The 18,118-nt window shown below is 33.8% G+C and overlaps 1 protein-coding gene across 3 annotated transcripts in view; it reads left to right on the forward strand.

The window, feature by feature from the left end:
• Positions 1-40: 40 nt before the first annotated feature.
• Positions 41-18,118, forward strand: part of LOC139690105 (uncharacterized) — a 45,139-nt gene continuing 27,061 nt past the window's right edge. Inside the window, exons 1-10 of one of the 3 annotated variants that reach the window (XM_071587343.1) lie at positions 41-253; positions 881-1,055; positions 6,100-6,370; positions 6,970-7,357; positions 7,792-7,965; positions 8,056-8,196; positions 9,152-9,567; positions 10,971-11,118; positions 15,347-15,557; positions 17,214-17,424. In XM_071587343.1, coding sequence (XP_071443444.1) covers positions 124-253; positions 881-1,055; positions 6,100-6,370; positions 6,970-7,357; positions 7,792-7,965; positions 8,056-8,196; positions 9,152-9,567; positions 10,971-11,118; positions 15,347-15,557; positions 17,214-17,424 — 2,265 coding nt within the window. In that variant the 5' untranslated portion in view covers positions 41-123. Of the gene's footprint in view, positions 254-534; positions 718-880; positions 1,056-6,099; positions 6,371-6,969; positions 7,358-7,791; positions 7,966-8,055; positions 8,197-9,151; positions 9,568-10,970; positions 11,119-15,346; positions 15,558-17,213; positions 17,425-18,118 lie in introns of those variants that run through there. The other 2 variants (XM_071587341.1, XM_071587342.1) reach the window with 2 other exon arrangements.

Below are 18,118 nucleotides of genomic sequence, written 5' to 3' on the forward strand. Positions count from 1 at the left end.
AAATTTTGGACGTTTACATGCTTTACTCCGTCAATAATGACAGTGGTTGAAAGGGTGAAGTTTGTTCCTCTGTTATGTTTGTCATAAGTTATTGTGTTTGGTGAAGAAATCGGTTAAAACATTATGGACGAGCTAGTTCAGTTATTTCACAAATTTGATGTGGTCCCACAAAGTGACAGCAAGGATTTTCACTCCAGAAAAATAGGAAGACAAGTTTCAATCAATACGAAGAATTCCTCGAATGGATTCATTGGTGAATGCAATTATTTATTGTTACTGAGTGTAAATTTAATGTTATATACGGTTTTTTAGCCAACTTAATTAGCTAGTTAAGTGCTTCGTCAATGTACCGAATTATGTATGTAAGCATTGTTTGTACCTGTTTAAACACCATCATCTTAGTTTAAGTAATAATGTTGACCTTAGGACGTATTTAAAGAATCATTTACTTAAATCTAAAATATTAACTTTAATATCGTATGCTGCGCATACGTTATTCATTCTTGAAATAACTTCAGTAATGGCCGGTAGATGTTGTATATAATGCAGTAGAGAGAATGTTATGCTCTCTCCGGTTGAATTCTGTGTTTCTGGCTTTTACAAATAATTTACCAAATTCTGCCTTTTTGAAGTTGCATTGTGTTTTGTCATTACACAAAAGGAAGCTCAGGCTGGATTCATGTAATGTTATGGTTAGAAAATTTTCAACGTCAAGAGGTATGAGGGTGCGAAGTAATGTTGTATTGCGGTATTTTTGTATCGTAATGCATTGAATGGAGCCAATTAAAAATATATGTGTATAAATATTCATCAGACGTATTTCAATGATCTGGCAAAATTCAAACAAGTATTGTATATTTTGCTGTTTTATCCCGAGCAGATGATGCGTCGTCGAATCCTTCCAAAGGAATCCTTCATAATGTTGCAGCGCAAGTTAAAGCCAAGCTTAACGTGGACATGGATCTCCAGTATATCACCCGGGACATTACTGTCAACCCTAGAGATATACCGATAAAGGAGACGACTTTGTTAATGAATTGGCCTGAGCCATACAAGTAAGCAATTCTAATACTTTATTTGGGGTTTAGGATGCCGTTTAAGAGGTATATTTGCCAGTATATGTTATTAATGATTATTTTGGTTGTGATTTTTCAGTATTCCGATAAGGTTACAAATTCTTGGTTTGTGCTCTGTGATCTATTATCTATGAACGGAAAGGACTAACATTAGAATGTAATGTGTCAGTACATGACTCATTGACTCACATATTCCCTGCATCAGAAAAATAGTCGCCATTATAGTAGTAATCAAATATTGCTCGTGTGTAAGTCAGTAGTTAATGACCAATATTGTAATTCTAGACAAACATTCTGACTTGAAATCATCTTGCTTGATATGGTGTTGGACTACTGCCATTCAGGAATGCCATTGGCTATAGAACCTAGCCATGGTTTTTGGGAATGACAGTAACTTGTTTTCTGGGTCAATAGTTCGAAACTGGTGTTGTTCCTAATTATCTTTTGGAAGATTGTAGTTCATTTGACATTGACAAAAGTATTGAAATATTGTTATATTGACAAAATTACTTAATTTTTTCATAGAAGATCGCCATTCATTTGTATATTATGTTAATTATACTGTGCTTGAATGCATAAATGTGCTTATATGGCACTTCCCTCAGAATTGTTGATTCATAATGATATTTGGGAAAGAAGTTTTCTTGATACAATTCTAATTCATAGCGATGGGGGACACATTAATGAAGTATTAGAATTTGGAGGTAATTTTTCAATTTCACTCTGACTCTCTTTGTTTTATAAGTTTTACATGAGCTGAGAGTATTATTAATACAGACACTCCCATCAGCATTAAAGCATCCTCTATCCTTAGTAAATGGAGGACTTGGAAAAATCCTTATAGACAGTGTAAGGTCTACATCATAAATTAAATTTTACGTGTGTGCATTAAAATACTGGTGCACCAAACATTCTATTTAGAACCGAATGAGCTAGTGGTTGAGTAAATTCACAAGAGCGAATAGCAAAGGATGTCTGTATCAATAACTGATACAGCTACAAGTCGGGAAGAAAGAAACACCTAGTATTAATGGGGAATTACTGGCGACATCTTGCCTTAAATAGAAATCATATTCTTTAAGCTGGTATGGAAGGTATCTCATGGTTGGAAGATAGCTCACATCATTCCCATCTATAAAAGTCATTGCTCGGAGGATCTGTGTAATTACAGGCCAACATCTCTAGCATTGATAGTATAGTAGCAAATGTCATTGTCAAAATTATATTCATTTATTCAATGTCCTTAGACAGTAGGAACTTACCAACCATAGGCAATGTTAATTTAGAAAAAGTAGATAATGTACAATTCAATTAGGCTTATTCTCCCATGATTTACTGAAAGCAGAGGACTCAGGTGGATGCAGTATTCTTAAACTTCATGGCAGCTTTTGATAAAGCCCCCCACTCAACTGATATGCTTCTATAAATTTATCATTATTATTGAAATAGTACCTAGCCAAAATTGAATTTATCCTTATCATAAGGAATTGGAGGAGCAAAAGTCTGGCATATGATGGTGATTAAGTGACTTCTGACTTTAAAAAATATATGGGACACTTAAGTGGCTTGACAATAATACTTCTAGTTTTCCAGTATTTTAAAATTACACTAGGGTATAAAATAAGGGAGTCATTAAATATATATTTAATGGTTTCCTGAAATGAAATTCGGAAAAAAATTGTAGGAGAACTCAAATCCCGTGAAATGTAAAATTTCCAAGGGCACACAATAATAATTCATGTTTGCTCTTAACCCTCTTAGTGCGGCGAGGATTCCAGGGATACTAGTGAGAAGTGCGAAGGGTAATTTAAGAAAATGTATCACCTTAGAAAAAAAAACATTATGAAGTTATTTGTTTAGATATCCATATGCAGTTTTTTTATTTTAAAATATAATATTTTGGTTAATAATGATGTAATACATTTACATCATCTGAAAAATAAATGTAATTACTACAGTATCATAAATTTGAAGAATATTTTTTTAGCAATTATATTTTGATTTTTAAACACAAAACTAATATTTTTTTAAAAACATTTTTCAATTAAACTACGATATTTAAATATAATAAAGAATCAAAAAGACATGCAGAAAATATTATAAATAAATAAAGAAAAACCAGTGAATTGCAATTTTTTTTGTCAGCCTCTGCATAGTTCGATTTTGTTGAAAAGGCTGATCTCACTGAGTCAAATTGGGACTTTTCCCCTTTCCTCGAGACTGCGGCAATGTGCTTACAATCTAAAGGCAGAAAAAAAAATCAAGTTCTAACTCACAGAGAACTGCTGACAATGTAATCCATTACACAGGGCGCAATTGATTAGATAGGGTGGACGGCAAGAGAAACCAAAATGATTACAAAGCAGTGTTCTCATTTCCATCATCTCAACAAAGTCTGAATAAGCAGCTATATATCAACACCACGACACCACAACACATTCAAGAGATTACAGATAAAAACAGATTAGTAGCCTTTCAGTGGCTTTTCATAGTGGAAACACCACTCAGAAAAAAAACGAGCAAACAATTAGGCTGAGCTTCCCGACATGTACAAAACTGAACGAAAAATTATAGTAAGAATTATACTTTTTGAAAAGCATTTAAAATTACTAATAAAAAATTAAAAAATTAGTTACGTAATTCTATGGGATTCAGCCTATCGATAGCACAAAAACCATAAATTATTAAAGAAAAAATCGTAAGTTACAGCGATTTAAACAATAGCCTACGCAAGATCCGATATATCGGCCCGCCGCACTTTTCGCCAGGGATACAAAAACCGATATATCGGCCCGCCGCACTAAGAGGGTTAAAGTAAATCCCTGAGGTTTTTCACAGAGCACATTGTTAAGTGAATTTATCAGAATGTGAATCTGTAGTAAAATGTTTGCCCTCTCTACTAAAGTCTCTGGTAATAAAGGCGTGCTCATAATCACTAACAGATTTGTATAAAAGGTTTTGGGCAATTTGGGCAAACAGGATGTCTTGTGTAAGAGACCAAATGGACTGTGGGACTACCATTAGCATTAAGATGCTGCGCCTATGAAATATGGCATGTGAGCTTGTTTAATGTGTGAAAGATACTATCTCCTAAATTGGAGGATTTGATTATTTAAATAATACTCAAGGGGAGCTGTTAAGAGTCCTTTCTAAATTATGGGATGCAATAAATTGGTTTGCCCATTACCTGAGTCTACCATCTTACTTCTCTCATGCAATTCAAATTCACAACATTGTTAAGTACTCGAGCTTAGTCAAGAATAGTGTTGTAATCTGACATTCCTATTAAAAATACTTCAGTTTGGCTGAATGCATGAAATGAAGGAAGGTGTCCTAACATCCCCTTGCCATAGCCATGGTGGTGGCACATAGATGTAGAGTAAAAGTAATTTATGATTTTAATCTTATAAATTTAAAGCCATCTAAAAAGCATGTCACTGCTGTTCATCTCTGTCTGCACCCCCTGTTTATTTTGATATTCTTTTCAATTTAATGTAGAGGTAGCTTAAAGCAACACACATTGTCTCACTTTGATGCTATCTATGGCTTCTCATTTTTTGTTCAGGTATTGCCAATAATTTTTCTGCATTCTAAAATTTATTCTTTGATTTTTCTGGAATGAGGAAACAAGAAAATAACCCTAATTACTGCACTGCTAGTCAGTAAGATTGGTGTAGTAATGACTGCTATATTATAGGAGAGATAGTTTCATGGAGTGTGTTCAAGTACTGAAATAAGAGAGAAAACATGGGGGCTCCCCGTAAGCCTTCCTGGAAGAAGTCTCTCCAACTTTTGATAATAAAACTCACCCTCACAAAATATTCTCTAATTAAAATATCAGTAAAATGATACGATTTCTGTTTTGGGACAAATGAGGAGGCAAACTCATTGAAGATGGAGTCATGAAGGAATTAAAAATTATGCTTGAAATTATTCAAAGTGATCAGGAAGTTGGAAAACCCAAGACAAATGATCAGGCATTCAAGGAGCCTGAAAATTGAAATTACTAGGGGCACATTTCTTCTGAAGCAGTGATTGCAGAGATATCTTTTATAATGATATGATTATTTGTAAACCTTAAAGAGGGTTTGAAGTTTGTTTTGTTTTGAGTCACTAAAAACATACAGAAATAATTTTTCGTTATTGCATAGCCTTTAGTATTGCTTGTGCAAGTCCTGGTAAGAAGAGAGCATGACTGATTTCAGGTACACCAGAGGCTTACAAGTCAAAAGAGATCATCCACAAAAAATACCAAACACACTGGATAATGATTAGGGAGAAAAATGGTATATTCATTGGGAAATCGGAAGTCCATCAGGAATGGGAATCCATTAAATGAATGGCCTCTCTCATTTTCCTGAAATATGGTCGTTTACGTATTGACATTTCAGTTGGCTATCTCAACAAATTTTATTTATAAATGACATGAGTAATCTCATCCGAGCATTCTTTAGGTATTTGAAATCTTGATATTTATTAAGTGTTTGGGACCCTGTATTGAAAGACTAATTCCAGAGTTAAAGAGAATACCAAGAAAAGCTCCTCATTTTGTGAAAATATTATATATAGCATTGTAATTTATATACATCTTGTACATGATGGTAAAAAATTATTTGCATATTTACCTAACTTTTGACAAAGAAAATTGAATTCTGTCAATGCTTATTTCTGTCATGTATTTTTTATAAATGCTCCAAGCATTAACAGATGTATTTATGTTTCAAGTAAACCAAAACTTGACTGCAAATTAATTCACTTTCCTATCATGTTAATATTATATAAGCTAAAACTGGGAATCAAGCTGTTTTGCTGAATCAAGCTGAAATTTGATTTGGAAAAAGTGTGTAAATGATATGGTATTCATTCATTCAACTGGGAGGTCAAAAGGATTGAGTTTCCAGTTGAAAGATTATAATGCTTTCAACTCCTTATATTTATGAAATAGTTCATTGTTTTCAGTCTTATCACCTCCACCATAATCCTAGGTTTCTCATTAAAAACAATTGCTTTGTTCTTTTTTTAGGACATATGGCCAGGGGAGATCTAAGAAACTTGCCGAGCATGATGCTGCAGATCGTGCCATTATTTACCTAAAATCATTGAATTTGGTCACCGATGATGGCCGTCTGTCAATTGGGTCTGGGGGTGGAGGAGGAAAGCATGGTAGTGGAGATCGTAGACGCAATGTACACAGGAAGCGGGGGGAGGCTGAAGATGAGGATGGGCGCAAACGACGGGACAGGAGGCGAGATGAAGAAGGAACGGAGAGAAGGCGGAAATGGGACCGGGAGCAGGTGAGATAATAGAGCTTTAGTTCATGTGAACTGTCTCTCCCTAAGAAGGAACTATATTTTGGTCACAGTGCAATTTGCAGATAAAAGTTGTCATTTTTTTTAGATTCTTAATAACCATTGATGTAATAGGAATTTTGCAAATGAATCCTGTTGTTGTGGTGCTTTTGTGTTCCTTCTCTTTTGCAATTATATTGGTGTCTTTTTATGTCTTGTAATTTGAATTTTAAGTTAAACACGTTTGATAATCATCAAGTTTGATAATTAATTTTTACATTTTGGATGATTTGATAATGTGTTTTAAAATCAATTCGAAATTAGTCTACATTTCACAGACATCAATGTTAAAAAACTCTAAAAATGCTCAAAAAAGCATGTAAATTTCATTGAAGTTCTCCATATCTAAATCTTACAAATTTAAAAATTATTAAATGTGATTGATAAGGTATCAGTATGCTTGCTGATTTCTGAGGATGTAATGTTGTAATGTGTTATGTCCGTTGGCTTTATGGTTCAGCCCCCGTTCCTCTGTAGATAGGAATGTTTTTTTTTGCTATCTTTGGTTGGGTTCACGTTATGAGAACTCTCTTCTCTGCTTTCAGGAGACAGGGAATCGGGTAGGCAGGGGGAGAGATGAGAAAGATGTATCTAGAGGCGGGCGTCAATCCGGGCGGGATGCAGAACGGGCCAAGTGTAGCTACAAGGAGGTGGATTGGTGGAACAAGGACGGTGTGCGTGATGAAGCGATGGACGAGGAGGTGGAAGGTGACCTCAAGAAGGATGGGACAGCAAACGAGGATGAGGGGGTTGTGGAGGACTGGTGGGACAGGGCAAGTGAGGATGGTGGCATGAGCAGTGGTGGCCGCAGCAACCTTGAAGATGAACCCAAGGCTGGAACAAAGCGAGTCTCCCACGTGAATTCTCCGGCGATGGAACCAAGCAAGCGTTTATGCTCAAGGCAAGACGAAGAGAGTGGTGGCAAGCCGAAAGGTAATTGGACTTTTCAGGGATTTGTCCTGAATTTTCATGTGCTTCATGATCTCCATTACTCTCACCATATACATCCCTGGCTGTTTGCTTTCATGAAGAACCCTCCTGTTTAGTTCTTGTCTCCCATATATTGGCAAGTAACTTTCAAAAGTTGCCTGGAGATCCTTTTAAGGTGAAATTGACCACATTTTATGCTAAATATGACACTGGATATACATAATTAATTGTATGTATTTTCTGTGCATCTAAAGTTTTCACCAAGTTATGCATGAAATTACTTACGTGTTTAACTCAACATTGTGTGAGGATTCAAATCCTCTGGAATCATAGGGCATATTTAAATATTAGAACACTGCAGCCGTAAATCTGGAATTTTATTGGCAGGAGTTGCAATGCTTCAAGTGATGATTTAACTAAACCCAACCTCTTTTCAGGCAAGTCCTCTACAATGAATAACCCAGCAAGCAGTCGGAATAACTCTTCCATAACCAAGGAACCAAGCCCACCACCCTTGTGGAGACTTCGAGGTACTACCCTGGGTGAAGAAGCAGATCGCCTGAGAAAAGGTTTAGCACTTGGGCCCCTTGATGACTCATATGACACAGCAGGTAATTTAGGACGTATCTTTCATCAAAATATCATTGTTGAATATCTAATTAATGCATACCTCTAAACATAATGTGAATTGATGTTTTCAGATTTGGAAAAAATCTCACGGCAGTTTCCAAGCTGTAAGAACACATTGCATAATGTGTTTGCAGCAGTCGCACAAGAATATCGTGACCCAAGCATGCAGCCTAAGCCAGTTTACCGGGCGTTACAGAATATGTGGCCTTCAAGTGAGTGAAGGCTTTCAATAGTTTTTCTTAGATTTTGATACTTTACACCTGATAATCAGAAGAGAATATTTTTTAAATGATTCATGCCTGTTTTTCAGATATTGCTGGAGTCTCATTTCCTCCCTCTTTTATTAATGATGTTAGGTACATAATTGGGATTTTATTTCTTTGGATAGTTGTCTCTTTCGGGGTCAACATAACTTAAGACATTACATCAATGCAGTACTTACAGAAAACATAACCCATTTGAGGACCATCGATACCTTGACTAATACTATGTAGATAGGTGAAAAATTCTAGTGTTGCTTGTACAAATTAAATTTTTGAGTGAATTGTTCATACTGTTGTGTGTTGAGCTGACACTGAGATAATACACCTAATTTTGATTTAATTAATATGTATATTTTTCAATACTTGAATAATTTTTATGCAGGTTATATGAAAGTTGTTGCAAACGTTGAACTTGTCTGTTGTGTCAATTATTTTAAAACTATTAATTTTAATAGTGCTCCCAGCTAAAGAAATACATTTATTATTTGAGGGCATAGGACTAATATCATTTATTATCTGCATTCATACATATGTTATAATTTATGATTTAGAATTTGAAAGATGAAAAATTAAATCACAAAGTTACCAAACCCTGCATTATTCACTTAATTCCGTTGGCACCAACTTATCTGCACCTGTAAGATTATGCATTTTGCTTGACACACAATGAGATATCCCGAAGAAGGTGGTTATTAAAATTTTCAGTCCATGAAATGGAACACCAGCTGATTCATAAGCTGGCTCTGCTTTGATTTCTCTGTGTAATGTTCTTATGAATTTGATGTTTTTTTCTCTTCAGAACTGACGTAGCCTAAGGAAACATATTATGCATCTCCGTTCTCTATCACTCATGTGTGCTTTCTTGAGCTCTTTTAATTTTTGTCCTTTTCTTAATCTATCTTAGAGAGCTGGAGGTCTTCACAGAAGAGCAATGGGTACTCAGGTGAAGGATGGCAGTGCTCATACAACCTAATGTGGCCAGAGATACGGTCTTTTACTGGAGAGGCCCGTGCCAAGGCTGCTGCAGCCACCCAAGCAGCCCTGAAGGCCTTACTGTGGCTTAGGCAGAACGGCAGGGTTGGGAGGGAAGGTAATGTCATCTTTAACCCATCTGCTGCTGCTGCGGCTGCTAATGCATTTAGGCGAGGTGAACCAGAAGAGCCGCCATCGCAGCCTCGTGGGGGTGGTAGGAGCAAGGGAGGGGACGTGGCTGTTTCCAATCCAAGTGGTGGTGCTGGTGCCACAGTTGTTGCAATGGTGGCCCCTATTGACCGCACCTGCTTGAGGGAAACCGAAGAGCTCCTTGAAAAATATCATCAGGTATTAACAACAGTACCCAAAGTCCCAAATGTGCAGAAGTGACTTGTCCTGAAAACTTATGTTAAAGTTGAAAACAGTTTGAAGTATTTTCACACCAGTGCGCATACACACACAACTTATTTGTACTAATATGGTCATATGTGCTGTTTTTACTGTAGGCAATGTGAAACTTGAACAGGTATGGCCAAAAGCTCATTCTTTCAATTGGGTATTCATTTAACCTGTACACTTTATACAAATTCAATGTTCACTCCATTGGATGGTTAAACATGGCAAAAGTAGAACCTCTACAAATAATGTTATTTGTTATGACAGTTTAGTTTTGGTAAATAATAATAAAAAAAACCTTACTGATGTGTACATAGTGCATGTGGTATATATTTTCCAAACTGCAGGAAGAGATGACTTATTATTATTTTTCACATATGTTATTTTTCTGTGAATTGTACTGATGTTCATTTTCTATCAACGTAAAACACTCGGAGGTTGACTGCTGAGCCTTGTAACCTACAAGTGCTTTCTCTGCCATGGCATACCATCACCTATATTGTCTCAAACATTTTTGATCCTGACTCCTTCTTCTCTCGCAGAAATTTAACCTTTCTGTTGTGTCACTTGTTTGGTTATTACCTAACTATTTTAATCAAACTGTAGTAATTGAACAAAATCATATGCTTTTGCGTTTTTCTATTTTTGTTCCTATTTACATTAGTTCATTGATTACATTTTACTCTTCAAAGTCCATAAAACCCTGTGCATGCCATAATACTTAAGCAACCAGTCTGTTTACTGTAATTTATTATAAAGAGTCAAGCTTTCTAAGGAATTTAGAAAGTGATTCCACTTGTTCATCTCAACTCAGCATTTAATTACTGAACCATCTAGTCCGTTGACATTAAATTTGTCTATTTTTGTACAAATATAGTTTTTGGTAGATTTCAGAACTTAATAAAAGTACTGAATCATATCTTATGGTGAATTTTATGCTGGTGTTGATTATTTTCTTTTACAGTATGATCCATCTATGTCTTTCATGTTATTTTGTTGAGTAAAAGTGATAACATGGAGTGAATATAGTTGGAAAATAAGTCATGGAAAACTGTTAATTTTTTATGTACAATTCATGATTTGATACTATACCTGATTTGTGAAGGACTTGATAAAATCTCTTGAAAATCTTCAAGTTATTGCAATACCAGAGTTTCCAAATAAATATGCGAGGCATATTTCACTGTTGTTAATAAAAGTTTTAATCTTTTGATGTTCATGAATAATTATTTGGTTTGGTTGTATGGTATATGCCTATGTTATTAGTGTACATTGAAGATGATTCTCCTTGTCAAAAAGTCTGTGGGTGAAAGGTCATGATAAGTAAGTGCACTAATATTTGTTAAACATTGCAGGATGTGGAACCATTGTTGAGTGAATTTATGAAAAGTAGTCGCCTGAAGGATCGAGGGACAGGCGTTCATAGAATGTTTCGCAGATACACTTCTGAATATGATGGAGAGGATGATGGAAGTGCTCTTGCTGAAGATGATGGCAGTACTGGTAAGAAAATCATTTTGGTTATCATCAGATTTTATCGAAAAAATTATTGGAGGAGCACTGATAACATTCCTGTTTAAAATTTGATTGTCTTCATTATGCCAGTTTCTCCAAGCCATTGTACCATTTTAATAGGTGCTTTACAAAACGTCTAGATCTAATGTTTTAACCACTCATCTGGGTATATATACATATATATATATATATATATATATATATATATATATATATATATATATATATGTATATATGTATATATATATATATATATATACATATATATATATATATATATATATATATATATATATATATATATATATATGTATATATATATATATATATATATATATATATATGTATATATATATATATATATATATATATATATATATATATATATATATATATATATATATGTGTATATATATATATATATATATATATATATATATATATATATATATATATGTATATGTATATATGTATATGTATATATATATATATATATATATATGTATATATATATATGTATATATATATATGTATATATATATATGTATATATATATATATATATATATATATATATATATATATATATATATATATATATATATATATATATATATATACACACACACACACACACGTCATGAGGAGATTATCCCTTGGTGGGTATGCCGTGTGTATACCTCACACCAATTTTATTTTCATTTTCGATGGTAATGCCGTGATATTCCGTCACGCAACTGCTGCCCCTCGTAGATTTATCCAGCGAGTTCACTTTCTGCCCGGTAGATGGAACTTCAGACATTTTTTTGTGTACCTATGCGTCTTTTAGCGAAGCTATGTCACTTTCTTGCGGGTTGCATTCTCATTGCCACTTGTCGTCTTTTTGTACGTTAATTTTCTCCGATTTTCATGCCAAAGTATTTTTTATTTGCCCTCTGCTGCATGTATTTTATTGAAGGCTTTGCTATTTGAAAGAATTTTCTTAACGCTCAGTATTTTTCAGTTCTTACATTTTTATCTTTACTGGATCTAAATCTGTTGCATAAACAACTTCAGGCTTAGCTACATGTACTATTTTTTTGCGTTTGTGTTTTAGTGAAGACAATGTTCATTAAATGAAGAACACAATGTTTATTGCCATTGTTCTTTATTTTCATACAATTTTCAACACTTAGGTATCATCAACAGGTACCTGATGATGATGCCTAAGCATTGAAACTAGTTGTAGGTAAATAAAGAACAGTGGAAATATACATTGTGTTCTTCATTTAATGAACATGAGCTTCCACAAAGTTGAGCCTGAAACAATTGAAGACCATGTTATATAGAAATCTTTTACGGTCTTACAAATGCTGCCTCTTTCCTAGGCAAGGAAAATGTTCTTACCTCGACGGCCCAAGCTACAAGAAAGGCCATTTTATTGCACCCTCTTCTCTACCTAGCAGTGCGTTTTCTCCTAAAGGAATTATTGTTTCTCTAACCTTGTAATCTTTCGCAGATGGTGGTCTGCACGGTTATTCTCATGAGTGGAGTAACTGATTTGGGTATCTTTAGCTATCCAGGTTGTCCTTAATTTTGGTACAAGACTACAATAAGAATATGGGTGGGGTTGATAGAAGCGATGGAATCATGCACATGTTCAAATTTGCAAAAAATCGACCAAAGAAATACTATCAAAAAATATTTATGGCACTTGATGGACATAACAATGTTGAATGCTTATGCCATTTATAAAAAGAATAGGGGAAAACTGAATCAAAAAGAATTTCTAATCTTGCTTGCTGAAATATTTATAGCGAAGTATGGAAAATATGCCCAAGTAGTCCAAGGAAGCCCATATAAATCCCCTAAGCCATTTCGCCTTACCGAGAGACATTTTCTGTCTCCCCGACAACCAAAAAGTGCCCTGGAAAAAGATCCTGCTCCATGTTTCAGAGTATACCATTATCATAATGATTTCTATAAATTGATTTTCATTGAATTTAAAAATAAATAATTTTTTTGTGCGTAAAACTAATAGATGTTCAGCAAATTCAAAATAATGGTCATGATTTACCATACAATTTTTTTAGAATTTTACATCTCTTCATGTTTGATTCAAGCAATTTCATTTTGTCCGGTAGTTTTTATTCTTTATTTGATGGTTATATAAAAAGTGAAGTGTTTTTGTATATAGCAATGAGGTATTGTAATCATTTAAATTTTTTTTACTAAAGGAGAGTAAAAAAAATAATTGTAATGTGCGGTTGCCTATGTTTCCTCTTAATTTTACATAATTTCTAACATTGTAATTTACATTTTGCCCATTTGTCGAAACATTCTGTTACCACTGATTAAACCATATATATTAAATAGCATTCATTTTTTGCTAATGTTTTCATTGATTGTAGAAGTTAGTAAATTGTTATCGTTTTTAACTTTGTTAAATAATCAAGGTTTATCATTTATATAAAAATTTAAACCAAACATTTTCATCATTTCAAACAACTACTCAAAATATTTGTTTTATACCGCTCAAAAATAATAAAATGTTTGTGTTTTATCATCCTGCAACAAAAATAAAAATTTGGGCTCAGTGTAAAATTAAATACCCAACACGGGTTGGACATGGATAAATTAAATACCCAGATGAGTGGCTAAACTATGAATTTTCTGGTTATTGCATTCATTTAATGATCTAAGAAAATGTATTTACTCTGTGGTGGTGAAAAAAAGAGACGGAAGCAAAGACTGTAGAGCTAAACTAAGAGATAATTTATTTGTTATATGCTCTTTGATGATGCATTACAATTCTCATTCATATATATAAGAATTTTTGTGGTGTAATTTTAATAATTCATGGCTATACTATATATTAGCTGTGCAATTAGTGGGTGTTGTTATGATTTGTGTTCTAAACAGTAAGCGTTGGTATACATTCCTTGGACCTGAACCTTTAATGGGGTGGTTTTGATTGAAAAGTATTATTAGCTACTTATTTATATTGATTCATATTTTTTCGCTGTATAATTTTCTTATTATGGTAATTACTACGTAATAAAAATTACAGTAAACTGCCCTGACATTATAGCGCTTATATTAACAGTTTCAACCAAAAATGGTGTGAAATTTCTTGAGTTTACTGTATTAAAGGGGAAATAACAATTAGAACATCATGGGAGAACATGCATTAAATTTGTTCTTCTTGTTTATGTGATGGCAATTTCTCTTACAAATTCAAATATGCAATCAAAATGAATGTATGCTACACACAAATAATAATAATTGCTATTAAAATGCGCCTTAAAATTGACAAGTCATATGACCTATAATTTTTCTTGTTATTCCTATGTCATTAGATGCTATTTTAGTTTATAAGTATTAAACTCACACTAAAATGTGTATGAAATATTTTATAACTCAATCATAATGCTCAAATTATGCCTTCCTATGCCATATTTTTACATTAATAGGCAGGTGTGCAGAATCCTGTGATGTGATATAAACTAAAACCTTTTGCAGTGTTATAATTGCTGTGCTCTTTTTAGGTGCACTTTTATATTTTACTAGTGATTTGCTCATTACTATCAATTTTGCATGAATAAAGAAATCAATGAACATTTACTATTTTCTACGAATGAGATAAATACAATGTTTTTTGCCAGATTTGCTCCAACTTGCCATAAAGTAGAAACATTGACTAACAATGCCATTGATACCAGACCATGACATCATCCTTGACCTATCCATCAATGATGTACATGACTTATGTGGATGTATCAGTAAAGGCTCAAAGATCCTATTTTTAGCTAAGTGTTAGATTTGGTCTACCCTCACCTATCTAACAAACCTTAAGGTTGAACACGGTGATGAGTGTTATTACAATGGGACACTACAGGCTATGAAAATATATAAAGTGTGAAAAATTTGTGTTAAGTCATCATTAATAGTTTCCCTCCTGACATCCTTATACTTAAGACAGAACATACCTGCAGTGATGGCCATCCTTAAATCATAGGAATTTGAATATTAGTGATTATAAAACTTCCATTATTAATAATGAGAACTTGATATAGTGAAGGATTTTATGGGATTGTGAGCTCTCATTATATCAGTATTCCAATGGCTAAAAATTCCTATTATCTTTATGACTACCTAAGCAAATCATGCTGTTGTAAATACATTTTAAGAATACAATTGACTGCTTCTGCCTAATCTTTCTTCTTTTATCTTCACAGACGTACTTGGTCGAGGTGAACTGTCGGACCCGATTACAGGCCGGCGCTATGAGGAGCCAGATGCAAGGAGGTTGACTCGTAGGTCAGAGGACATGCTGCAGCGAATATTCAGACAACGTGAGGCTGAGTCTGGTACAGGTGATAGCCGCATGGCAGCAGAGTGGAGACGCTTCCGTGACATCCAGGATAATCTTCCCATTGCTAAATTCAGGTCTATATGTGGCTCGTCTTTCTTTTATATAACCCTATTTCTATCTTTTTAAAAATTTTCTTAGCTTTCAGTTTATTGGTTTGGTGTGGAACTCTGTAACTTTTGAACTATTCATCTAAATTCAAAAATAAACTTTGGTGGAATCTATTGTGTGTAAAAACTGGTGAAACAAAAACAAAAAATTGGCGTGAAGGTTTTCTCCCTCAGAAACATTTTGTGAATATAATATTTGAAGTGATTTGTTATGCATCTGATATCAAAAATTACAATTCATTTAACCACTCACCTACACATAAAAGTAGTTCTGTGAAAATGTGGGAAACTAACCATTATTGAATCAATTTTATGAACAGCTTTTTTGAAAAATTTATTGTTCAGTATGTGTGTGTGTGTGGATAAATTTTATACAATCTTCTTTAATTTTTAAAACTAAAAAAAATTTTTAAAAATGTGTGAAAAGATTGTCATTCTGCAATGGTATGAACCTTCTCATTAACCATATATATAACTCCTAGAAAGGTGATAATTTCTGTGAGGTGATTAATCTTTTAGTACTATTGTAATGTTGGATGACTTGATACTTGTACCATAACTGAGAACTGAGCCTAAGAACCAGACAGACACCAGACTAAGAAAAAAGTGGAGCAAACCTATCGCTAGGAGGAATATTCATATTTATGACCACTCAACTTTTTCTATGATTGACTCTGTATGTTCTAATTTTGAGAAAGTAGCAGATTTCTTTGGAAACAAATCTAGGCACATTAAAAATTAAACAAATTTGTTTCACTAATATTTTGGTCATTTGGTTTACTATCTGATTTTTAACTTAAATTTCATACCATACAGAATGAAATGGTGAAAATTTCATACAAATTGACAATTAAAACTTTGAAAGTAGAAATTTAGCAAAATTTCCATGTTCTGGTGACTTGCCTCATATTTTTGTGCACCTCTTGGTGCATGCTATTCAGTGACTGTTTCAAGTAAGAGGAGGTTGTTGAACATTCCTGTTTCATGTCCTTTATATTAATGTGGACATTATTTCTTTGTATCCTCTTCAAAGGCTTTGACAGCCTCTCCATATATGCCTTTATTCCTTGTGGTTCAAGTTGGTTAGCTTTCAGAACGTATAGACTGACAAAATCAATATAAAAAGACTGATCCTGGGGAGATTATTAATTTTAATGCAAATCTTTCGTAGAGCCATGATAGTGCTGCATTCTGCTTACAATTGTCTGCAGTCCCACAGAAAACAAAGAAGCCACAAAATGCACTGTGTTTTTCAAATTAATGCATCTAGTAAAGTACAGCTGTTCTGTTGAGAATGGTAATTTAGATTGGAAAGGCGAGATGAATTGTTCAGGTCAACAGTCAGTTCACTAATCTTATGCAGTGAGACAAGTGACTAGCAAATTGAAGGTGTTTCGGAGTTTAAGGTTTTATCTTCATTTAGATTTGAATCTTATCGATAGCTTTGAATGGCATATGGTCTTAGTGTATAAGACCTTTGATTCTAAAGCACTTTGTAAGCAAAATGAATGACTTATTTTTTAGTCAATAAAGATTACATAAATTTATCTAATTTGTTTATGTCATAAATTAATGTGAAAATTTTTGGTCATGATTTGATAGAAGTTTTCTTCTGCATTGCAGGCAAGAGATCATTAACCTTGTGGATGAGAATCATGTGGTGGTTGTGACAGGTGAAGCAGGATGCGGCAAGAGCACCCAGGTGCCTCAGTTCATATTGGATGAATGGGCTGCACGTGGCCGGGGTGGTCACTGCAACATTGTGGTCACTCAACCGCGTCGGATATCTGCTACTTCACTCGCTGAACGTGTTGCCCATGAGCGTTTGGAGAGGGTGAGCGCTTGGTGATTTTCTTCTAGCTTTTAGGTTTGGAAACAAATTTGGCATGCATTATGATGAAATGTTGAGCATTCATAATAGGGGGTCGGGTGAGATACATGTTTTGAAATGCTTCTACAACAAATTAACCGTATATTTTGTCAATTCTTCTTTGGGAGTTTCATAATATAATAAAAACTATATTGCAAAATAGTTATTTATATGAGACTCAGTGGTTTTCCAGACATTAGAATAAAAAGACTCTCTGATTTGTTCATATTCTATTGCATATCAATAAATGAAGACACATCATCATCATGGAGTAGTATGAATGTATCTTTGTAACTAAGCATCACTTATTTATAGTGTCTTATTTATAGTGTCACTTAGATTTTTGTATGGCTATTGTACACTTACTGCTTATGAAACGTTGACTAATGCACTTTTTATCCACAAAGTTTGCTATGGTACATAGTGGTCTTCCAGCTAAAGCTTCACGGTTTCCTCTGATGATATGCCTGCTTAATTATGTTATAGTGAAATGTGTATTCAAATTACACATCAAACATTTAAAATGAATGTAAATACTTATTGCGGATGTTTTTCTTTTGCTTGTATTTGCATCAGATCAGCCAGATCCAATATCAGTCATTAAACCCAAAATTGTAGGATCATTCAAATTTGTAATCATGATTTTGTACGACTTGGT

This window comes from Hetaerina americana, unplaced genomic scaffold, assembly GCF_022747635.1.
Source record: "Hetaerina americana unplaced genomic scaffold, ioHetAmer1.1.p SCAF_3, whole genome shotgun sequence".
NCBI classification, from domain to species: Eukaryota; Metazoa; Arthropoda; class Insecta; order Odonata; family Calopterygidae; genus Hetaerina; species Hetaerina americana.